The following is a 25,678-nucleotide window of genomic DNA, read 5'->3' on the forward strand; positions in this document are numbered from 1 at the left end:
CTACAACACTCAGCTCTTAGACCCACTCTGAGGCTTATTACTGGTGATTATCTACAACACTCAGCTCTTAGACTCTGAGGCTTATTACTGGTGATTATCTACAACACTCAGCTCTTAGACTCTGAGGCTTATTACTGGTGATTATCTACAACACTCAGCTCTTAGACTCTGAGGCTTATTACTGGTGATTATCTACAACACTCAGCTCTTAGACCCACTCTGAGGCTTATTACTGGTGATTATCTACAACACTCAGCTGTTAGACCCACTCTGAGGCTTATTACTGGTGATTATCTACAACACTCAGCTCTTAGACTCTGAGGCTTATTACTGGTGATTATCTACAACACTCAGCTCTTAGACTCTGAGGCTTATTACTGGTGATTATCTACAACACTCAGCTCTTAGACCCACTCTGAGGCTTATTACTGGTGATTATCTACAACACTCAGCTCTTAGACTCTGAGGCTTATTACTGGTGATTATCTACAACACTCAGCTCTTAGACTCTGAGGCTTATTACTGGTGATTATCTACAACACTCAGCTCTTAGACCCACTCTGAGGCTTATTACTGGTGATTATCTACAACACTCAGCTCTTAGACTCTGAGGCTTATTACTGGTGATTATCTACAACACTCAGCTCTTAGACCCACTCTGAGGCTTATTACTGGTGATTATCTACAACACTAAGCTCTTAGACCCACTCTGAGGTTTATTACTGGTGATTATCTACAACACTCAGCTCTTAGACTCTGAGGCTTATCACTGGTGATTATCTACAACACTCAGCTCTTAGACTCTGAGGCTTATTACTGGTGATTATCTACAACACTCAGCTCTTAGACTCTGAGGCTTATCACTGGTGATTATCTACAACACTCAGCTCTTAGACTCTGAGGCTTATTACTGGTGATTATCTACAACACTCAGCTCTTAGACCCACTCTGAGGCTTATCACTGGTGATTATCTACAACACTCAGCTCTTAGACCCACTCTGAGGCTTATTACTGGTGATTATCTACAACACTCAGCTCTTAGACCCACTCTGAGGCTTATTACTGGTGATTATCTACAACACTCAGCTCTTAGACTCTGAGGCTTATTACTGGTGATTATCTACAACACTCAGCTCTTAGACTCTGAGGCTTATTACTGGTGATTATCTACAACACTCAGCTCTTAGACTCTGAGGCTTATCACTGGTGATTATCTACAACACTCAGCTCTTAGACCCACTCTGAGGCTTATTACTGGTGATTATCTACAACACTCAGCTCTTAGACCCACTCTGAGGCTTATTACTGGTGATTATCTACAACACTCAGCTCTTAGACTCACTCTGAGGCTTATTACTGGTGATTATCTATAACACTCAGCTCTTAGACTCTGAGGCTTATCACTGGTGATTATCTACAACACTCAGCTCTTAGACCCACTCTGAGGCTTATTACTGGTGATTATCTACAACACTCAGCTCTTAGACTCTGAGGCTTATTACTGGTGATTATCTACAACACTCAGCTCTTAGACTCAGAGGCTTATTACTGGTGATTATCTACAACACTCAGCTCTTAGACCCACTCTGAGGCTTATTACTGGTGATTATCTACAACACTCAGCTCTTAGACTCTGAGGCTTATTACTGGTGATTATCTACAACACTCAGCTCTTAGACTCTGAGGCTTATCACTGGTGATTATCTACAACACTCAGCTCTTAGACTCTGAGGCTTATCACTGGTGATTATCTACAACACTCAGCTCTTAGACTCTGAGGCTTATTACTGGTGATTATCTACAACACTCAGCTCTTAGACTCTGAGGCTTATTACTGGTGATTATCTACAACACTCAGCTCTTAGACTCTGAGGCTTATCACTGGTGATTATCTACAACACTCAGCTCTTAGACTCTGAGGCTTATTACTGGTGATTATCTACAACACTCAGCTCTTAGACCCACTCTGAGGCTTATTACTTGTGATTATCTACAACACTCAGCTGTTAGACTCTGAGGCTTATTACTGGTGATTAACTACAACACTCAGCTCTTAGACTCTGAGGCGTATTACTGGTGATTATCTACAACACTCAGCTCTTAGACTCTGAGGCTTATTACTGGTGATTATCTACAACACTCAGCTCTTAGACTCTGAGGCTTATTACTGGTGATTATCTACAACACTCAGCTGTTAGACCCACTCTGAGGCTTATTACTGGTGATTATCTACAACACTCAGCTCTTAGACCCACTCTGAGGCTTATCACTGGTGATTATCTACAACACTCAGCTCTTAGACCCACTCTGAGGCTTATTACTGGTGATTATCTACAACACTCAGCTCTTAGACTCTGAGGCTTATTACTGGTGATTATCTACAACACTCAGCTCTTAGACCCACTCTGAGGCTTATTACTGGTGATTATCTACAACACTCAGCTCTTAGACTCTGAGGCTTATTACTGGTGATTATCTACAACACTCAGCTCTTAGACTCTGAGGCTTATTACTGGTGATTATCTACAACACTCAGCTCTTAGACTCTGAGGCTTATTACTGGTGATTATCTACAACACTCAGCTCTTAGACCCACTCTGAGGCTTATTACTGGTGATTATCTACAACACTCAGCTCTTAGACCCACTCTGAGGCTTATTACTGGTGATTATCTACAACACTCAGCTCTTAGACTCTGAGGCTTATTACTGGTGATTATCTACAACACTCAGCTCTTAGACCCACTCTGAGGCTTATTACTGGTGATTATCTACAACACTCAGCTCTTAGACCCACTCTGAGGCGTATTACTGGTGATTATCTACAACACTCAGCTCTTAGACTCTGAGGCTTATCACTGGTGATTATCTACAACACTCAGCTCTTAGACTCTGAGGCTTATTACTGGTGATTATCTACAACACTCAGCTCTTAGACTCTGAGGCTTATCACTGGTGATTATCTACAACACTCAGCTCTTAGACCCTGAGGCTTATTACTGGTGATTAACTACAACACTCAGCTCTTAGACTCTGAGGCTTATCACTGGTGATTATCTACAACACTCAGCTCTTAGACTCTGAGGCTTATTACTGGTGATTATCTACAACACTCAGCTCTTAGACTCTGAGGCTTATTACTGGTGATTATCTACAACACTCAGCTCTTAGACTCTGAGGCTTATTACTGGTGATTATCTACAACACTCAGCTCTTAGACTCTGAGGCTTATTACTGGTGATTATCTACAACACTCAGCTGTTAGACCCACTCTGAGGCTTATTACTGGTGATTATCTACAACACTCAGCTCTTAGACCCACTCTGAGGCTTATTACTGGTGATTATCTACAACACTCAGCTCTTAGACCCACTTTGAGGCTTATCACTGGTGATTATCTACAACACTCAGCTCTTAGACTCTGAGGCTTATTACTGGTGATTATCTACAACACTCAGCTCTTAGACTCTGAGGCTTATTACTGGTGATTATCTACAACACTCAGCTCTTAGACTCTGAGGCTTATCACTGGTGATTATCTACAACACTCAGCTCTTAGACCCACTCTGAGGCTTATTACTGGTGATTATCTACAACACTCAGCTGTTAGACCCACTCTGAGGCTTATTACTGGTGATTATCTACAACACTCAGCTCTTAGACCCTGAGGCTTATCACTGGTGATTATCTACAACACTCAGCTCTTAGACCCACTCTGAGGCTTATTACTGGTGATTATCTACAACACTCAGCTCTTAGACTCTGAGGCTTATTCCTGGTGATTATCTACAACACTCAGCTCTTAGACTCTGAGGCTTATTACTGGTGATTATCTACAACACTCAGCTCTTAGACTCTGAGGCTTATTACTGGTGATTATCTACAACACTCAGCTCTTAGACTCTGAGGCTTATTACTGGTGATTATCTACAACACTCAGCTCTTAGACCCACTCTGAGGCTTATTACTGGTGATTATCTACAACACTCAGCTCTTAGACCCACTCTGAGGCTTATTACTGGTGATTATCTACAACACTCAGCTCTTAGACTCTGAGGCTTATTACTGGTGATTATCTACAACACTCAGCTGTTAGACCCACTCTGAGGCTTATTACTGGTGATTATCTACAACACTCAGCTCTTAGACTCTGAGGCTTATTCCTGGTGATTATCTACAACACTCAGCTCTTAGACTCTGAGGCTTATTACTGGTGATTATCTACAACACTCAGCTCTTAGACTCTGAGGCTTATCACTGGTGATTATCTACAACACTCAGCTCTTAGACCCACTCTGAGGCTTATTACTGGTGATTATCTACAACACTCAGCTCTTAGACTCTGAGGCTTATTACTGGTGATTATCTACAACACTCAGCTGTTAGACCCACTCTGAGGCTTATTACTGGTGATTATCTACAACACTCAGCTGTTAGACCCACTCTGAGGCTTATTACTGGTGATTATCTACAACACTCAGCTCTTAGACCCACTCTGAGGCTTATTACTGGTGATTATCTACAACACTCAGCTCTTAGACTCTGAGGCTTATTACTGGTGATTATCTACAACACTCAGCTCTTAGACCCACTCTGAGGCTTATTACTGGTGATTATCTACAACACTCAGCTCTTAGACCCACTCTGAGGCTTATTACTGGTGATTATCTACAACACTCAGCTCTTAGACCCACTCTGAGGCTTATCACTGGTGATTATCTACAACACTCAGCTCTTAGACTCTGAGGCTTATTACTGGTGATTATCTACAACACTCAGCTCTTAGACCCACTCTGAGGCTTATTACTGGTGATTATCTACAACACTCAGCTGTTAGACTCTGAGGCTTATTACTGGTGATTATCTACAACACTCAGCTCTTAGACTCTGAGGCTTATTACTGGTGATTATCTACAACACTCAGCTCTTAGACTCTGAGGCTTATTACTGGTGATTATCTACAACACTCAGCTCTTAGACCCACTCTGAGGCTTATTACTGGTGATTATCTACAACACTCAGCTCTTAGACCCACTCTGAGGCTTATTACTGGTGATTATCTACAACACTCAGCTCTTAGACTCTGAGGCTTATTACTGGTGATTATCTACAACACTCAGCTCTTAGACCCACTCTGAGGCTTATTACTGGTGATTATCTACAACACTCAGCTCTTAGACCCACTCTGAGGCTTATCACTGGTGATTATCTACAACACTCAGCTCTTAGACTCTGAGGCTTATTACTGGTGATTATCTACAACACTCAGCTCTTAGACCCACTCTGAGGCTTATCACTGGTGATTATCTACAACACTCAGCTCTTAGACTCTGAGGCTTATTACTGGTGATTATCTACAACACTCAGCTCTTAGACCCACTCTGAGGCTTATTACTGGTGATTATCTACAACACTCAGCTCTTAGACCCACTCTGAGGCTTATTACTGGTGATTATCTACAACACTCAGCTGTTAGACTCTGAGGCTTATTACTGGTGATTATCTACAACACTCAGCTCTTAGACTCTGAGGCTTATCACTGGTGATTATCTACAACACTCAGCTCTTAGACTCTGAGGCTTATTACTGGTGATTATCTACAACACTCAGCTCTTAGACCCACTCTGAGGCTTATTACTGGTGATTATCTACAACACTCAGCTCTTAGACTCTGAGGCTTATTACTGGTGATTATCTACAACACTCAGCTCTTAGACTCTGAGGCTTATTACTGGTGATTATCTACAACACTCAGCTCTTAGACCCACTCTGAGGCTTATTACTGGTGATTATCTACAACACTCAGCTCTTAGACTCTGAGGCTTATTACTGGTGATTATCTACAACACTCAGCTCTTAGACCCACTCTGAGGCTTATTACTGGTGATTATCTACAACACTCAGCTCTTAGACCCACTCTGAGGCTTATTACTGGTGATTATCTACAACACTCAGCTGTTAGACCCACTCTGAGGCTTATTACTGGTGATTATCTACAACACTCAGCTCTTAGACCCACTCTGAGGCTTATTACTGGTGATTATCTACAACACTCAGCTCTTAGACCCACTCTGAGGCTTATCACTGGTGATTATCTACAACACTCAGCTCTTAGACTCTGAGGCTTATTACTGGTGATTATCTACAACACTCAGCTCTTAGACCCACTCTGAGGCTTATTACTGGTGATTATCTACAACACTCAGCTCTTAGACCCACTCTGAGGCTTATTACTGGTGATTATCTACAACACTCAGGTCTTAGACTCTGAGGCTTATTACTGGTGATTATCTACAACACTCAGCTCTTAGACCCACTCTGAGGCTTATTACTGGTGATTATCTACAACACTCAGCTCTTAGACTCTGAGGCTTATTACTGGTGATTATCTACAACACTCAGCTCTTAGACTCTGAGGCTTATTACTGGTGATTATCTACAACACTCAGCTCTTAGACTCTGAGGCTTATTACTGGTGATTATCTACAACACTCAGCTCTTAGACTCTGAGGCTTATTACTGGTGATTATCTACAACACTCAGCTCTTAGACCCACTCTGAGGCTTATTACTGGTGATTATCTACAACACTCAGCTGTTAGACCCACTCTGAGGCTTATTACTGGTGATTATCTACAACACTCAGCTCTTAGACCCACTCTGAGGCTTATTACTGGTGATTATCTACAACACTCAGCTCTTAGACCCACTCTGAGGCGTATTACTGGTGATTATCTACAACACTCAGCTCTTAGACTCTGAGGCTTATCACTGGTGATTATCTACAACACTCAGCTCTTAGACTCTGAGGCTTATTACTGGTGATTAACTACAACACTCAGCTCTTAGACCCACTCTGAGGCTTATCACTGGTGATTATCTACAACACTCAGCTCTTAGACTCTGAGGCTTATTACTGGTGATTAACTACAACACTCAGCTCTTAGACCCACTCTGAGGCTTATTACTGGTGATTATCTACAACACTCAGCTCTTAGACTCTGAGGCTTATTACTGGTGATTAACTACAACACTCAGCTCTTAGACCCACTCTGAGGCTTATCACTGGTGATTATCTACAACACTCAGCTCTTAGACTCTGAGGCTTATTACTGGTGATTATCTACAACACTCAGCTCTTAGACCCACTCTGAGGCTTATTACTGGTGATTATCTACAACACTCAGCTCTTAGACCCACTCTGAGGCTTATTACTGGTGATTATCTACAACACTCAGGTCTTAGACTCTGAGGCTTATTACTGGTGATTATCTACAACACTCAGCTCTTAGACCCACTCTGAGGCTTATTACTGGTGATTATCTACAACACTCAGCTCTTAGACTCTGAGGCTTATTACTGGTGATTATCTACAACACTCAGCTCTTAGACTCTGAGGCTTATTACTGGTGATTATCTACAACACTCAGCTCTTAGACTCTGAGGCTTATTACTGGTGATTATCTACAACACTCAGCTCTTAGACTCTGAGGCTTATTACTGGTGATTATCTACAACACTCAGCTCTTAGACTCTGAGGCTTATCACTGGTGATTATCTACAACACTCAGCTCTTAGACCCACTCTGAGGCTTATTACTGGTGATTATCTACAACACTCAGCTGTTAGACCCACTCTGAGGCTTATTACTGGTGATTATCTACAACACTCAGCTCTTAGACCCACTCTGAGGCTTATTACTGGTGATTATCTACAACACTCAGCTCTTAGACCCACTCTGAGGCGTATTACTGGTGATTATCTACAACACTCAGCTCTTAGACCCACTCTGAGGCTTATCACTGGTGATTATCTACAACACTCAGCTCTTAGACTCTGAGGCTTATTACTGGTGATTATCTACAACACTCAGCTCTTAGACCCACTCTGAGGCTTATTACTGGTGATTATCTACAACACTCAGCTCTTAGACCCACTCTGAGGCTTATTACTGGTGATTATCTACAACACTCAGGTCTTAGACTCTGAGGCTTATTACTGGTGATTATCTACAACACTCAGCTCTTAGACCCACTCTGAGGCTTATTACTGGTGATTATCTACAACACTCAGCTCTTAGACTCTGAGGCTTATTACTGGTGATTATCTACAACACTCAGCTCTTAGACTCTGAGGCTTATTACTGGTGATTATCTACAACACTCAGCTCTTAGACTCTGAGGCTTATTACTGGTGATTATCTACAACACTCAGCTCTTAGACTCTGAGGCTTATTACTGGTGATTATCTACAACACTCAGCTCTTAGACTCTGAGGCTTATTACTGGTGATTATCTACAACACTCAGCTCTTAGACTCTGAGGCTTATTACTGGTGATTATCTACAACACTCAGCTCTTAGACCCACTCTGAGGCTTATCACTGGTGATTATCTACAACACTCAGCTCTTAGACTCTGAGGCTTATTACTGGTGATTATCTACAACACTCAGCTCTTAGACCCACTCTGAGGCTTATTACTGGTGATTATCTACAACACTCAGCTCTTAGACTCTGAGGCTTATTACTGGTGATTATCTACAACACTCAGCTCTTAGACTCTGAGGCTTATTACTGGTGATTATCTACAACACTCAGCTCTTAGACCCACTCTGAGGCTTATTACTGGTGATTATCTACAACACTCAGCTCTTAGACTCTGAGGCTTATCACTGGTGATTATCTACAACACTCAGCTCTTAGACCCACTCTGAGGCTTATTACTGGTGATTATCTACAACACTCAGCTCTTAGACCCACTCTGAGGCTTATTACTGGTGATTATCTACAACACTCAGCTCTTAGACTCTGAGGCTTATTACTGGTGATTATCTACAACACTCAGCTCTTAGACTCTGAGGCTTATTACTGGTGATTATCTACAACACTCAGCTCTTAGACTCTGAGGCTTATTACTGGTGATTATCTACAACACTCAGCTCTTAGACTCTGAGGCTTATTACTGGTGATTATCTACAACACTCAGCTCTTAGACTCTGAGGCTTATTACTGGTGATTATCTACAACACTCAGCTCTTAGACTCTGAGGCTTATTACTGGTGATTATCTACAACACTCAGCTCTTAGACTCTGAGGCTTATTACTGGTGATTATCTACAACACTCAGCTCTTAGACCCACTCTGAGGCTTATTACTGGTGATTATCTACAACACTCAGCTCTTAGACCCACTCTGAGGCTTATTACTGGTGATTATCTACAACACTCAGCTCTTAGACTCTGAGGCTTATTACTGGTGATTATCTACAACACTCAGCTCTTAGACCCACTCTGAGGCTTATCACTGGTGATTATCTACAACACTCAGCTCTTAGACTCTGAGGCTTATTACTGGTGATTATCTACAACACTCAGCTCTTAGACCCACTCTGAGGCTTATTACTGGTGATTATCTACAACACTCAGCTCTTAGACTCTGAGGCTTATTACTGGTGATTATCTACAACACTCAGCTCTTAGACCCACTCTGAGGCTTATTACTGGTGATTATCTACAACACTCAGCTCTTAGACTCTGAGGCTTATTACTGGTGATTATCTACAACACTCAGCTCTTAGACTCTGAGGCTTATTACTGGTGATTATCTACAACACTCAGCTCTTAGACTCTGAGGCGTATTACTGGTGATTATCTACAACACTCAGCTCTTAGACCCACTCTGAGGCTTATCACTGGTGATTATCTACAACACTCAGCTCTTAGACCCACTCTGAGGCTTATTACTGGTGATTATCTACAACACTCAGCTCTTAGACCCACTCTGAGGCTTATTACTGGTGATTATCTACAACACTCAGCTCTTAGACTCTGAGGCTTATCACTGGTGATTAACTACAACACTCAGCTCTTAGACCCACCTTGTGGTGAAAGTGAAGAAGGAGGCGAGTAGGTGGTCAGACGGATGTTGGGAGGTAAAGGTACATGGTGGAATTTTTTATTCAGTGCTCGTGCACGAAGTGAAGTACAGTGCAGAAGAACAGGTGCTGAGCGAGACCCATTAACGTCATAGAACTGACAACGGTGACAATCCTTGGTATCTGTACATTCATAAAGCTCTGCTCTGTAAACGACCCTCCTATATGTCATCTATGTTGCACTGGAATACTGGTCACAACACGTTCCAGTGAGAGTTCTCGACACGTCTTACTACTGAGCGTGGAAACACTGCTTTTTCGCAAAAACTAAACTAAAATGTTGTTCCCTTGTCTCTCTTGGACATGTTAGATGTTCGATCAATGGGCGCTCACTGTCGACCTGTAGCTGCTCACTTGATTCTGTTCTATCGTATGATGCTGCTAGTACCGTACTGTATTTATATTGTCCTTCGGCTGTATACACTTTTTTAACAGTTTATTGCTATCTTTTTAAACATGTGTTTGGATCTGTTGATGCCATCATGTAAACTCTGCATCATTGAAAATGAGGGTCCCCCTCAAGTGACTCCTGAGTTTAAAGACATTATCCCATAAAACAACATGTGATGGGAGGTAGCCCATAGCAACAAGCCATGTGATGGGAGGTAGCCCATAGCAACAAGCCATGTGATGGGAGGTAGCCCATAGCAACAAGCCATGTGATGGGAGGTAGCCCATAGCAACACAGCCATGTGATGGGAGGTAGCCCATAGCAACAAGCCATGTGATGGGAGGTAGCCCATAGCAACACAGCCATGTGATGGGAGGTAGCCCATAGCAACAAGCCATGTGATGGGAGGTAGCCCATAGCAACACAGCCATGTGATGGGAGGTAGCCCATAGCAACACAGCCATGTGATGGGAGGTAGCCCATAGCAACAAGCCATGTGATGGGAGGTAGCCCATAGCAACACAGCCATGTGATGGGAGGTAGCCCATAGCAACAAGCCATGTGATGGGAGGTAGCCCATAGCAACAAGCCATGTGATGGGAGGTAGCCCATAGCAACACAGCCATGTGATGGGAGGTAGCCCTTAGCAACAAGCCATGTGATGGGAGGTAGCCCATAGCAACAAGCCATGTGATGGGAGGTAGCCCATAGCAACAAGCCATGTGATGGGAGGTAGCCCATAGCAACACAGCCATGTGATGGGAGGTAGCCCATAGCAACAAGCCATGTGATGGGAGGTAGCCCATAGCAACACAGCCATGTGATGGGAGGTAGCCCATAGCAACAAGCCATGTGATGGGAGGTAGCCCATAGCAACAAGCCATGTGATGGGAGGTAGCCCATAGCAACACAGCCATGTGATGGGAGGTAGCCCATAGCAACAAGCCATGTGATGGGAGGTAGCCCATAGCAACACAGCCATGTGATGGGAGGTAGCCCATAGCAACAAGCCATGTGATGGGAGGTAGCCCATAGCAACAAGCCATGTGATGGGAGGTAGCCCATAGCAACAAGCCATGTGATGGGAGGTAGCCCATAGCAACAAGCCATGTGAAGGGAGGTAGCCCATAGCAACAAGCCATGTGATGGGAGGTAGCCCATAGCAACAAGCCATGTGATGGGAGGTAGCCCATAGCAACAAGCCATGTGATGGGAGGTAGCCCATAGCAACAAGCCATGTGATGGGAGGTAGCCCATAGCAACAAGCCATGTGATGGGAGGTAGCCCATAGCAACAAGACATGTGATGGGAGGTAGCCCATAGCAACACAGCCATGTGATGGGAGGTAGCCCATAGCAACAAGCCATGTGATGGGAGGTAGCCCATAGCAACAAGCCATGTGATGGGAGGTAGCCCATAGCAACAAGCCATGTGATGGGAGGTAGCCCATAGCAACAAGCCATGTGATGGGAGGTAGCCCATAGCAACAAGCCATGTGATGGGAGGTAGCCCATAGCAACAAGCCATGTGATGGGAAGTAGCCCATAGCAACAAGCCATGTGATGGGAGGTAGCCCATAGCAACAAGCCATGTGATGGGAGGTAGCCCATAGCAACAAGCCATGTGATGGGAGGTAGCCCATAGCAACAAGCCATGTGATGGGAGGTAGCCCATAGCAACAAGCCATGTGATGGGAGGTAGCCCATAGCAACAAGCCATGTGATGGGAGGTAGCCCATAGCAACAAGCCATGTGATGGGAGGTAGCCCATAACAACAAGCCATGTGATGGGAGGTAGCCCATAGCAACAAGCCATGTGATGGGAGGTAGCCCATAGCAACAAGCCATGTGATGGGAGGTAGCCCATAGCAACAAGCCATGTGATGGGAGGTAGCCCATAGCAACAAGCCATGTGATGGGAGGTAGCCCATAGCAACAAGCCATGTGATGGGAGGTAGCCCATAGCAACACAGCCATGTGATGGGAGGTAGCCCATAGCAACAAGTCATGTGATGGGAGGTAGCCCATAGCAACACAGCCATGTGATGGGAGGTAGCCCATAGCAACAAGCCATGTGATGGGAGGTAGCCCATAGCAACAAGCCATGTGATGGGAGGTAGCCCATAGCAACACAGCCATGTGATGGGAGGTAGCCCATAGCAACAAGCCATGTGATGGGAGGTAGCCCATAGCAACACAGCCATGTGATGGGAGGTAGCCCATAGCAACAAGCCATGTGATGGGAGGTAGCCCATAGCAACACAGCCATGTGATGGGAGGTAGCCCATAGCAACACAGCCATGTGATGGGAGGTAGCCCATAGCAACAAGCCATGTGATGGGAGGTAGCCCATAGCAACACAGCCATGTGATGGGAGGTAGCCCATAGCAACAAGCCATGTGATGGGAGGTAGCCCATAGCAACAAGCCATGTGATGGGAGGTAGCCCATAGCAACACAGCCATGTGATGGGAGGTAGCCCTTAGCAACAAGCCATGTGATGGGAGGTAGCCCATAGCAACAAGCCATGTGATGGGAGGTAGCCCATAGCAACAAGCCATGTGATGGGAGGTAGCCCATAGCAACACAGCCATGTGATGGGAGGTAGCCCATAGCAACACAGCCATGTGATGGGAGGTAGCCCATAGGAACACAGCCATGTGATGGGAGGTAGCCCATAGCAACACAGCCATGTGATGGGAGGTAGCCCATAGCAACAAGCCATGTGATGGGAGGTAGCCCATAGCAACAAGCCATGTGATGGGAGGTAGCCCATAGCAACACAGCCATGTGATGGGAGGTAGCCCATAGCAACAAGCCTTGTGATGGGAGGTAGCCCATAGCAACACAGCCATGTGATGGGAGGTAGCCCATAGCAACAAGCCATGTGATGGGAGGTAGCCCATAGCAACAAGCCATGTGATGGGAGGTAGCCCATAGCAACAAGCCATGTGATGGGAGGTAGCCCATAGCAACAAGCCATGTGAAGGGAGGTAGCCCATAGCAACAAGCCATGTGATGGGAGGTAGCCCATAGCAACAAGCCATGTGATGGGAGGTAGCCCATAGCAACAAGCCATGTGATGGGAGGTAGCCCATAGCAACAAGCCATGTGATGGGAGGTAGCCCATAGCAACAAGCCATGTGATGGGAGGTAGCCCATAGCAACAAGACATGTGATGGGAGGTAGCCCATAGCAACACAGCCATGTGATGGGAGGTAGCCCATAGCAACAAGCCATGTGATGGGAGGTAGCCCATAGCAACACAGCCATGTGATGGGAGGTAGCCCATAGCAACAAGCCATGTGATGGGAGGTAGCCCATAGCAACACAGCCATGTGATGGGAGGTAGCCCATAGCAACACAGCCATGTGATGGGAGGTAGCCCATAGCAACAAGCCATGTGATGGGAGGTAGCCCATAGCAACACAGCCATGTGATGGGAGGTAGCCCATAGCAACAAGCCATGTGATGGGAGGTAGCCCATAGCAACAAGCCATGTGATGGGAGGTAGCCCATAGCAACACAGCCATGTGATGGGAGGTAGCCCTTAGCAACAAGCCATGTGATGGGAGGTAGCCCATAGCAACAAGCCATGTGATGGGAGGTAGCCCATAGCAACAAGCCATGTGATGGGAGGTAGCCCATAGCAACACAGCCATGTGATGGGAGGTAGCCCATAGCAACAAGCCATGTGATGGGAGGTAGCCCATAGGAACACAGCCATGTGATGGGAGGTAGCCCATAGCAACAAGACATGTGATGGGAGGTAGCCCATAGCAACAAGCCATGTGATGGGAGGTAGCCCATAGCAACACAGCCATGTGATGGGAGGTAACCCATAGCAACAAGCCATGTGATGGGAGGTAGCCCATAGCAACAAGCCATGTGATGGGAGGTAGCCCATAGCAACACAGCCATGTGATGGGAGGTAGCCCATAGCAACACAGCCATGTGATGGGAGGTAGCCCATAGCAACAAGCCATGTGATGGGAGGTAGCCCATAGCAACAAGCCATGTGATGGGAGGTAGCCCATAGCAACACAGCCATGTGATGGGAGGTAGCCCATAGCAACAAGCCATGTGATGGGAGGTAGCCCATAGCAACACAGCCATGTGATGGGAGGTAGCCCATAGCAACAAGCCATGTGATGGGAGGTAGCCCATAGCAACAAGCCATGTGATGGGAGGTAGCCCATAGCAACAAGCCATGTGATGGGAGGTAGCCCATAGCAACAAGCCATGTGATGGGAAGTAGCCCATAGCAACAAGCCATGTGATGGGAGGTAGCCCATAGCAACAAGCCATGTGATGGGAGGTAGCCCATAGCAACAAGCCATGTGATGGGAGGTAGCCCATAGCAACAAGCCATGTGATGGGAGGTAGCCCATAGCAACAAGCCATGTGATGGGAGGTAGCCCATAGCAACAAGCCATGTGATGGGAGGTAGCCCATAGCAACAAGCCATGTGATGGGAGGTAGCCCATAGCAACAAGCCATGTGATGGGAGGTAGCCCATAGCAACAAGCCATGTGATGGGAGGTAGCCCATAGCAACAAGCCATGTGATGGGAGGTAGCCCATAGCAACAAGCCATGTGATGGGAGGTAGCCCATAGCAACAAGCCATGTGATGGGAGGTAGCCCATAGCAACAAGCCATGTGATGGGAGGTAGCCCATAGCAACACAGCCATGTGATGGGAGGTAGCCCATAGCAACAAGTCATGTGATGGGAGGTAGCCCATAGCAACACAGCCATGTGATGGGAGGTAGCCCATAGCAACAAGCCATGTGATGGGAGGTAGCCCATAGCAACAAGCCATGTGATGGGAGGTAGCCCATAGCAACACAGCCATGTGATGGGAGGTAGCCCATAGCAACAAGCCATGTGATGGGAGGTAGCCCATAGCAACACAGCCATGTGATGGGAGGTAGCCCATAGCAACAAGCCATGTGATGGGAAGTAGCCCATAGCAACAAGCCATGTGATGGGAGGTAGCCCATAGCAACAAGCCATGTGATGGGAGGTAGCCCATAGCAACAAGCCATGTGATGGGAGGTAGCCCATAGCAACAAGCCATGTGATGGGAGGTAGCCCATAGCAACAAGCCATGTGATGGGAGGTAGCCCATAGCAACAAGCCATGTGATGGGAGGTAGCCCATAGCAACAAGCCATGTGATGGGAGGTAGCCCATAGCAACAAGCCATGTGATGGGAGGTAGCCCATAGCAACAAGCCATGTGATGGGAGGTAGCCCATAGCAACAAGCCATGTGATGGGAGGTAGCCCATAGCAACAAGCCATGTGATGGGAGGTAGCCCATAGCAACAAGCCATGTGATGGGAGGTAGCCCATAGCAACAAGCCATGTGATGGGAGGTAGCCCATAGCAACACAGCCATGTGATGGGAGGTAGCCCATAGCAACAAGTCATGTGATGGGAGGTAGCCCATAGCAACACAGCCATGTGATGGGAGGTAGCCCATAGCAACAAGCCATGTGATGGGAGGTAGCCCATAGCAACAAGCCATGTGATGGGAGGTAGCCCATAGCAACACAGCCATGTGATGGGAGGTAGCCCATAGCAACAAGCCATGTGATGGGAGGTAGCCCATAGCAACACAGCCATGTGATGGGAGGTAGCCCATAGCAACAAGCCATGTGATGGGAGGTAGCCCATAGCAACACAGCCATGTGATGGGAGGTAGCCCATAGCAACACAGCCATGTGATGGGAGGTAGCCCATAGCAACAAGCCATGTGATGGGAGGTAGCCCATAGCAACACAGCCATGTGATGGGAGGTAGCCCATAGCAACAAGCCATGTGATGGGAGGTAGCCCATAGCAACAAGCCATGTGATGGGAGGTAGCCCATAGCAACACAGCCATGTGATGGGAGGTAGCCCTTAGCAACAAGCCATGTGATGGGAGGTAGCCCATAGCAACAAGCCATGTGATGGGAGGTAGCCCATAGCAACAAGCCATGTGATGGGAGGTAGCCCATAGCAACACAGCCATGTGATGGGAGGTAGCCCATAGCAACACAGCCATGTGATGGGAGGTAGCCCATAGGAACACAGCCATGTGATGGGAGGTAGCCCATAGCAACACAGCCATGTGATGGGAGGTAGCCCATAGCAACAAGCCATGTGATGGGAGGTAGCCCATAGCAACAAGCCATGTGATGGGAGGTAGCCCATAGCAACACAGCCATGTGATGGGAGGTAGCCCATAGCAACAAGCCATGTGATGGGAGGTAGCCCATAGCAACACAGCCATGTGATGGGAGGTAGCCCATAGCAACAAGCCATGTGATGGGAGGTAGCCCATAGCAACAAGCCATGTGATGGGAGGTAGCCCATAGCAACAAGCCATGTGATGGGAGGTAGCCCATAGCAACAAGCCATGTGAAGGGAGGTAGCCCATAGCAACAAGCCATGTGATGGGAGGTAGCCCATAGCAACAAGCCATGTGATGGGAGGTAGCCCATAGCAACAAGCCATGTGATGGGAGGTAGCCCATAGCAACAAGCCATGTGATGGGAGGTAGCCCATAGCAACAAGCCATGTGATGGGAGGTAGCCCATAGCAACAAGACATGTGATGGGAGGTAGCCCATAGCAACACAGCCATGTGATGGGAGGTAGCCCATAGCAACAAGCCATGTGATGGGAGGTAGCCCATAGCAACAAGCCATGTGATGGGAGGTAGCCCATAGCAACAAGCGTTGTGATGGGAGGTAGCCCATAGCAACAAGCCATGTGATGGGAGGTAGCCCATAGCAACAAGCCATGTGATGGGAGGTAGCCCATAGCAACAAGCCATGTGATGGGAAGTAGCCCATAGCAACAAGCCATGTGATGGGAGGTAGCCCATAGCAACAAGCCATGTGATGGGAGGTAGCCCATAGCAACAAGCCATGTGATGGGAGGTAGCCCATAGCAACAAGCCATGTGATGGGAGGTAGCCCATAGCAACACAGCCATGTGATGGGAGGTAGCCCATAGCAACAAGCCATGTGATGGGAGGTAGCCCATAGCAACAAGCCATGTGATGGGAGGTAGCCCATAGCAACAAGCCATGTGATGGGAGGTAGCCCATAGCAACACAGCCATGTGATGGGAGGTAGCCCATAGCAACACAGCCATGTGATGGGAGGTAGCCCATAGCAACAAGCCATGTGATGGGAGGTAGCCCATAGCAACAAGCCATGTGATGGGAGGTAGCCCATAGCAACAAGCCATGTGATGGGAGGTAGCCCATAGCAACAAGCCATGTGATGGGAGGTAGCCCATAGCAACAAGCCATGTGATGGGAGGTAGCCCATAGCAACAAGCCATGTGATGGGAGGTAGCCCATAGCAACAAGCCATGTGATGGGAGGTAGCCCATAGCAACAAGCCATGTGATGGGAGGTAGCCCATAGCAACAAGCCATGTGATGGGAGGTAGCCCATAGCAACAAGCCATGTGATGGGAGGTAGCCCATAGCAACAAGCCATGTGATGGGAGGTAGCCCATAGCAACAAGCCATGTGATGGGAGGTAGCCCATAGCAACACAGCCATGTGATGGGAGGTAGCCCATAGCAACAAGTCATGTGATGGGAGGTAGCCCATAGCAACACAGCCATGTGATGGGAGGTAGCCCATAGCAACAAGCCATGTGATGGGAGGTAGCCCATAGCAACAAGCCATGTGATGGGAGGTAGCCCATAGCAACACAGCCATGTGATGGGAGGTAGCCCATAGCAACAAGCCATGTGATGGGAGGTAGCCCATAGCAACAAGCCATGTGATGGGAGGTAGCCCATAGCAACAAGCCATGTGATGGGAGGTAGCCCATAGCAACACAGCCATGTGATGGGAGGTAGCCCATAGCAACAAGCCATGTGATGGGAAGTAGCCCATAGCAACAAGCCATGTGATGGGAGGTAGCCCATAGCAACAAGCCATGTGATGGGAGGTAGCCCATAGCAACACAGCCATGTGATGGGAAGTAGCCCATAGCAACAAGCCATGTGATGGGAGGTAGCCCATAGCAACAAGCCATGTGATGGGAGGTAGCCCATAGCAACAAGCCATGTGATGGGAGGTAGCCCATAGCAACAAGCCATGTGATGGGAGGTAGCCCATAGCAACAAGCCATGTGATGGGAGGTAGCCCATAGCAACAAGCCATGTGATGGGAGGTAGCCCATAGCAACAAGCCATGTGATGGGAGGTAGCCCATAGCAACACAGCCATGTGATGGGAAGTAGCCCATAGCAACAAGCCATGTGATGGGAGGTAGCCCATAGCAACAAGCCATGTGATGGGAGGTAGCCCATAGACACTCTGAAATACGTAGAAGTGCAATTAGATAAATGGGGCATTAGTATATGTATAGCTACCTTCATTTATATAGTACTTTTATCCAAATCGCAAAAACCACGTGTGACAGATGGTATCGGACTCCTCTGCGTTGTGTATTAAATGTCGATGCCCCGAGGGAGAGTTGAACCCGGGTCTCCCGCGCCGCGGGTGACAACATAGAGCGCTGCACTAAGAGGTGAAGTCACTCCTGGATACTGTACCTATGTGTCTGTTAACCCTGTTATGGGGAAGTGAGTTTAACTCATGGGTACCGTATCTATGTGTCTTTTAATTAACCCTGTTATGGGGAAGTGAGTTTAACTCCTGGGTACCGTATCTATGTGTCTTTTAATTAACCCTGTTATGGGGACGTGAGTTTAACTCCTGGGTACCGTATCTATGTGTCTTTTAATTAACCCTGTTATGGGGAAGTGAGTTTAACTCCTGGGTACCGTATCTATGTGTCTATTAACCCTGTTATGGGGAAGTGAGTTTAACTCCTGGGTACCGTATCTATGTGTCTATTAACCCTGTTATGGGGAAGTGAGTTTAACTCCTGGGTACTGTATCTATGTGTCTATTAACCCTGTTATGGGGAAGTGAGTTTAACTCCTGGGTACTGTATCTATGTGTCTATTAACCCTGTTATGGGGAAGTGAGTTTAACTCCTGGGTACTGTATCTATGTGTCTTTTAACCCTGTTGTGGGGAAGTGAGTTTAACTCCTGGGTACCGTATCTATGTGTCTATTAACCCTGTTATGGGGAAGTGAGTTTAACTCCTGGGTACCGTATCTATGTGTCTATTAACCCTGTTATGGGGAAGTGAGTTTAACTCCTGGGTACTGTATCTATGTGTCTATTAACCCTGTTATGGGGAAGTGAGTTTAACTCCTGGGTACCGTATCTATGTGTCTATTAACCCTGTTATGGGGACGTGAGTTTAACTCCTGGGTACCGTATCTATGTGTCTATTAACCCTGTTATGGGGAAGTGAGTTTAACTCCTGGGTACCGTATCTATGTGTCTTTTAACCCTGTTATGGGGACGTGAGTTTAACTCCTGGGTACTGTATCTATGTGTCTATTAACCCTGTTATGGGGAAGTGAGTTTAACTCCTGGGTACCGTATCTATGTGTCTATTAACCCTGTTATGGGGAAGTGAGTTTAACTCCTGGGTACCGTATCTATGTGTCTTTTAATTAACCCTGTTATGGGGAAGTGAGTTTAACTCCTGGGTACCGTATCTATGTGTCTATTAACCCTGTTATGGGGACGTGAGTTTAACTCCTGGGTACCGTATCTATGTGTCTATTAATTAACCCTGTTATGGGGAAGTGAGTTTAACTCCTGGGTACTGTATCTATGTGTCTATTAATTAACCCTGTTATGGGGAAGTGAGTTTAACTCCTGGGTACCGTATCTATGTGTCTATTAACCCTGTTATGGGGAAGTGAGTTTAACTCCTGGGTACCGTATCTATGTGTCTATTAACCCTGTTATGGGGAAGTGAGTTTAACTCCTGGGTACCGTATCTATGTGTCTATTAACCCTGTTATGGGGAAGTGAGTTTAACTCCTGGGTACTGTATCTATGTGTCTATTAACCCTGTTATGGGGAAGTGAGTTTAACTCCTGGGTACCGTATCTATGTGTCCTTTAACCCTGTTATGGGGAAGTGAGTTTAACTCATGGGTACCGTATCTATGTGTCTTTTAATTAACCCTGTTATGGGGAAGTGAGTTTAACTCCTGGGTACCGTATCTATGTGTCTTTTAATTAACCCTGTTATGGGGACGTGAGTTTAACTCCTGGGTACCGTATCTATGTGTCTTTTAATTAACCCTGTTATGGGGACGTGAGTTTAACTCCTGGGTACCGTATCTATGTGTCTTTTAATTAACCCTGTTATGGGGAAGTGAGTTTAACTCCTGGGTACCGTATCTATGTGTCTATTAACCCTGTTATGGGGAAGTGAGTTTAACTCCTGGGTACCGTATCTATGTGTCTATTAACCCTGTTATGGGGAAGTGAGTTTAACTCCTGGGTACCGTATCTATGTGTCTATTAACCCTGTTATGGGGAAGTGAGTTTAACTCCTGGGTACTGTATCTATGTGTCTTTTAACCCTGTTGTGGGGAAGTGAGTTTAACTCCTGGGTACCGTATCTATGTGTCTATTAACCCTGTTATGGGGAAGTGAGTTTAACTCCTGGGTACTGTATCTATGTGTCTATTAACCCTGTTATGGGGAAGTGAGTTTAACTCCTGGGTACCGTATCTATGTGTCTATTAACCCTGTTATGGGGAAGTGAGTTTAACTCCTGGGTACTGTATCTATGTGTCTATTAACCCTGTTATGGGGAAGTGAGTTTAACTACTGGGTACTGTATCTATGTGTCTTTTAACCCTGTTGTGGGGAAGTGAGTTTAACTCCTGGGTACCGTATCTATGTGTCTATTAACCCTGTTATGGGGAAGTGAGTTTAACTCCTGGGTACTGTATCTATGTGTCTATTAACCCTGTTATGGGGAAGTGAGTTTAACTCCTGGGTACCGTATCTATGTGTCTATTAACCCTGTTATGGGGAAGTGAGTTTAACTCCTGGGTACTGTATCTATGTGTCTATTAACCCTGTTATGGGGAAGTGAGTTTAACTCCTGGGTACCGTATCTATGTGTCTATTAACCCTGTTATGGGGAAGTGAGTTTAACTCCTGGGTACTGTATCTATGTGTCTATTAACCCTGTTATGGGGATGTGAGTTTAACTCCTGGGTACCGTATCTATGTGTCTATTAACCCTGTTATGGGGACGTGAGTTTAACTCCTGGGTACCGTATCTATGTGTCTATTAACCCTGTTATGGGGAAGTGAGTTTAACTCCTGGGTACCGTATCTATGTGTCTTTTAATTAACCCTGTTATGGGGAAGTGAGTTTAACTCCTGGGTACCGTATCTATGTGTCTATTAACCCTGTTATGGGGAAGTGAGTTTAACTCCTGGGTACCGTATCTATGTGTCTTTTAATTAACCCTGTTATGGGGAAGTGAGTTTAACTCCTGGGTACCGTATCTATGTGTCTATTAACCCTGTTATGGGGAAGTGAGTTTAACTCCTGGGTACCGTATCTATGTGTCCTTTAACCCTGTTATGGGGAAGTGAGTTTAACTCCTGGGTACCGTATCTATGTGTCTATTAACCCTGTTATGGGGAAGTGAGTTTAACTCCTGGGTACTGTATCTATGTGTCTATTAACCCTGTTATGGGGAAGTGAGTTTAACTCCTGGGTACCGTATCTATGTGTCCTTTAACCCTGTTATGGGGAAGTGAGTTTAACTCCTGGGTACCGTATCTATGTGTCCTTTAACCCTGTTATGGGGAAGTGAGTTTAACTCCTGGGTACTGTATCTATGTGTCCTTTAACCCTGTTATGGGGAAGTGAGTTTAACTCCTGGGTACTGTATCTATGTGTCTATTAACCCTGTTATGGGGAAGTGAGTTTAACTCCTGGGTACCGTATCTATGTGTCTATTAACCCTGTTATGGGGAAGTGAGTTTAACTCCTGGGTACCGTATCTATGTGTCTATTAACCCTGTTATGGGGAAGTGAGTTTAACTCCTGGGTACCGTATCTATGTGTCTTTTAACCCTGTTATGGGGAAGTGAGTTTAACTCCTGGGTACTGTATCTATGTGTCTATATTAACCCTGTTATGGGGAAGTGAGTTTAACTCCTGGGTACCGTATCTATGTGTCTATATTAACCCTGTTATGGGGAAGTGAGTTTAACTCCTGGGTACCGTATCTATGTGTCTATATTAACCCTGTTATGGGGAAGTGAGTTTAACTCCTGGGTACCGTATCTATGTGTCTATTAACCCTGTTATGGGGACGTGAGTTTAACTCCTGGGTACCGTATCTATGTGTCTATTAACCCTGTTATGGGGAAGTGAGTTTAACTCCTGGGTACCGTATCTATGTGTCTATATTAACCCTGTTATGGGGACGTGAGTTTAACTCCTGGGTACCGTATCTATGTGTCTATTAACCCTGTTATGGGGAAGTGAGTTTAACTCGCAGCCCGCTTACTGCCACAGTCACTTCTCAACACACGTTCATCGTGACGGTGGATATTACTCACGGACCTCGGTTACACACGGTTCGGTACGCACCTCGGTTTTGAACTCACGGTTCGGTACAGGTTTTCGGTACAGTGGGGGAAAATGTGTCTTTCCATGTTCCACTCAGGGGTGAGGTAGTGTGCAGTAACTAACTGTACTTAATGTAGGGCTGTCAACGAATATTCTATGTTGAAGTTAATAATCTACTTGTGGGGCACCCAAGTGGCCACCCATGTAACGCCGCGGCGAAGCGGCCGACCCGGGTTCGATACCCGGACCCGGCGTCCTTTGCCGAATGTCTTCCCCCCGCTCTGTCTCCCGTTATTCCTCTCTCTCTCTCTACCGGACTGCCCGGTAGAACAAATAAAAAATCGACCAAAAACATAATTAAAAAAAATAATAATTATAATCGACTTGTCAAAATAAAATAATAATAATAATTATATTACCGTAGATTGTGAAAAAGAAAACAGCCCCCGGTGGTGGGCGATCGTTAGTGGTCAACATACCGTTGTATTCGTTCGGTACACAGCCACACTGAACCTAAGGTCCAGTACTGAAACGGTTGCGTACGGATACGTGTACCTTTACACCCCTAATGGGAATCAACCGCTCTATACCTCCTGCAGCCACTGCCGCTTATTTAGATAAATAAATAAGAAATATATGATATCTTCCATAATCATGTGTGAAATGTAAAAAAACTTATTTTGAATGTCTGCACTTTGTGCTCATTTTATGTCTATTCTATTGCACTATTTTACTCTGTCTATTTTATCTTACTATTTTTATTGTTGTCTATTTAAAACTGAATCAAACCATAAACAAGGTGGCCTGTTGGGATGTTAGATCCTAATGTGAAACTGTGATTTTATATGTCATTTTATGCCTGTCTTTTTTGTTTCTGTTGTGAAGCACTTTGAGCTGCAGTTTCTGTATGAAAGGTGCTCTACTAATAAAGTGTGTTATTATAAATGAGAACAGACACGACCTCTTGCCCTCCTCTTCCTCTCCAGACACTCTTCCTGAGGACTTCGACACATACAGGGCTCAGCAGGTCCGACTAGTGTCCTAATGAAGCAAGAGAAGAGGAGAAGAACACCGGGACACAAGGAACTCCGGGAGCACATTCCAACACACAACTAGGTCTCCGGAGACGTCCTCCGTTAGATTCGGGAGCACGATTCACCAGATTTTTCGTCAATTGTACCACATAGTGTGTCTTATCGAACTCTAAAGTTCCTTACAGGTAACTGGCGTTAACCCTTTCACTGCCACACGACAGCCGGTTAACCCGTTCACTGAATACAGAATGTTAGCCCTTTACTAGCACACAACCGACGGCGATGCTCCATCATTAGCTCCGCGGATCGGTTGTGTGATAGTAAAGGGTTAACCTTTTGCCGTGTGGCAGTGAAAGGGTTAAATGAACACTTCATCCAAAAAATAAAGCTGATTTATTATACTCATAATCTGACACATATCCCAAAACTATAAATCGGTTTTGTACAAATTAATTTGGTTTCAGAGTTATAGTTTTAATTTTCATCATTTCACTGAGATATTTATTGATTCCTGGAATAACATACATCAAAAACATCTTAACTCTTTAACTCAATAACGCCTCAAACCAAATTAACTTGTACACGACAGTTTATAGTTTTGGGATATGTATGAGATTATGGGCATCATATATAAATAAGATTAACCTCTTCTGTTCTGAATGTGTTTCTGTCTTCAATAATGTTGCCATAAGAACACCTTAGATTAGAATATTACAAATGTTTTAACAAATCTGAGAGCTGTCAATTGTACATTTATCTTTCAACATGATTTTTTGAAGAAAGAAATATTTGTCAGTTCTAACTGTTGCCACCTATATGAATAAATTTAGATTTTGATAAAATTTTCTAACAAAAGTGATTATCTTCTACACCACTTTTAAAACTGTTTTTGTGGAAACTAAAATGATCTTGTTACAAATATTTTGAATATGGAAAGGAATACAAAATCACAAGCATGCACATATATGCAAAATAATCTTTAAAAAAAAGAAAACATGGAAATACAGATGACAAATGATAACGAGGACAAACTACCACTATGGATGAAATGTCCACATTTAGCACACAATGCTATTGTAAAATGACACTGGACAGTTTTAATCTATATATTCTGCGAATCATGGCTATGTACAGAGAAACTTCCACATTCAATTTCATTGACATTTTTAGTTAAAAACAAAAGGTTCATAGGAGCTTCACACAGCAACAAATAAATACTACAAATGTTATATACTATGACTTACAGGACAACAGTGACAGAATACTATTCCCACTAGAAGCTTAGAATGGAATTTAAAGCACGTGTCTTCTGGGACTTTATACTCCTGGATTGTAGATAAATCATTTTAGGAAATATTATTAAAGAGACATGTTCAGAGATCTGAGAAGCAGCAGTGAGTAGAAACCAGGCAACAAAGCTACTGTTTTACAATGAATCAGAATCGAGGAATCCACTTTGATCTCCATACAAACCACTTAATTTAGACCCAAAATCGTATCTTCTATTCATTAGAGCTTCACGTTTTCCTCATTAGTGTCATACTGTACTTTACTGTACAATAATTCCAATCACAAAAGTACGGGGTCATTTCATGGTCGCCCGACAAACACCTGCGTTCAGATTCTATGTGCATGGAGCAGGTCACTAATAGTGAACGGTTCAGATTCATGGAGGCCACTATCGGGGTAATAGTGAACGGTTCAGATTCATGGAGGCCACTATCGGGGTAATAGTGAACGGTTCAGATTCATGGAGGTCACTATCGGGGTAATAGTGAACGGTTCAGATTCATGGAGGTCACTATCGGGGTAATAGTGAACGGTTCA

The 25,678-nt window shown here is 45.3% G+C and overlaps 1 protein-coding gene across 1 annotated transcript in view; it reads left to right on the top strand.

Annotated features, from left to right (window-relative positions):
- comp (cartilage oligomeric matrix protein) overlaps positions 1–23,884 on the top strand; it is a gene marked incomplete at its 5' end in the record, with an annotated part of 98,547 nt that extends 74,663 nt beyond the window's left edge. Inside the window, one exon of the mRNA XM_084319216.1 lies at positions 23,804–23,884. Within this exon, the coding sequence (XP_084175342.1) occupies positions 23,804–23,862 (59 nt within the window). The 3' untranslated portion in view covers positions 23,863–23,884. The remainder of the gene's footprint in view (positions 1–23,803) is intronic.
- Positions 23,885–25,678: the final 1,794 nt, after the last annotated feature.

Source organism: Notolepis coatsorum (genome assembly GCF_963971535.1).
Source record: "Notolepis coatsorum genome assembly, chromosome: 7".
Taxonomy (NCBI): Eukaryota; Metazoa; Chordata; class Actinopteri; order Aulopiformes; family Paralepididae; genus Notolepis; species Notolepis coatsorum.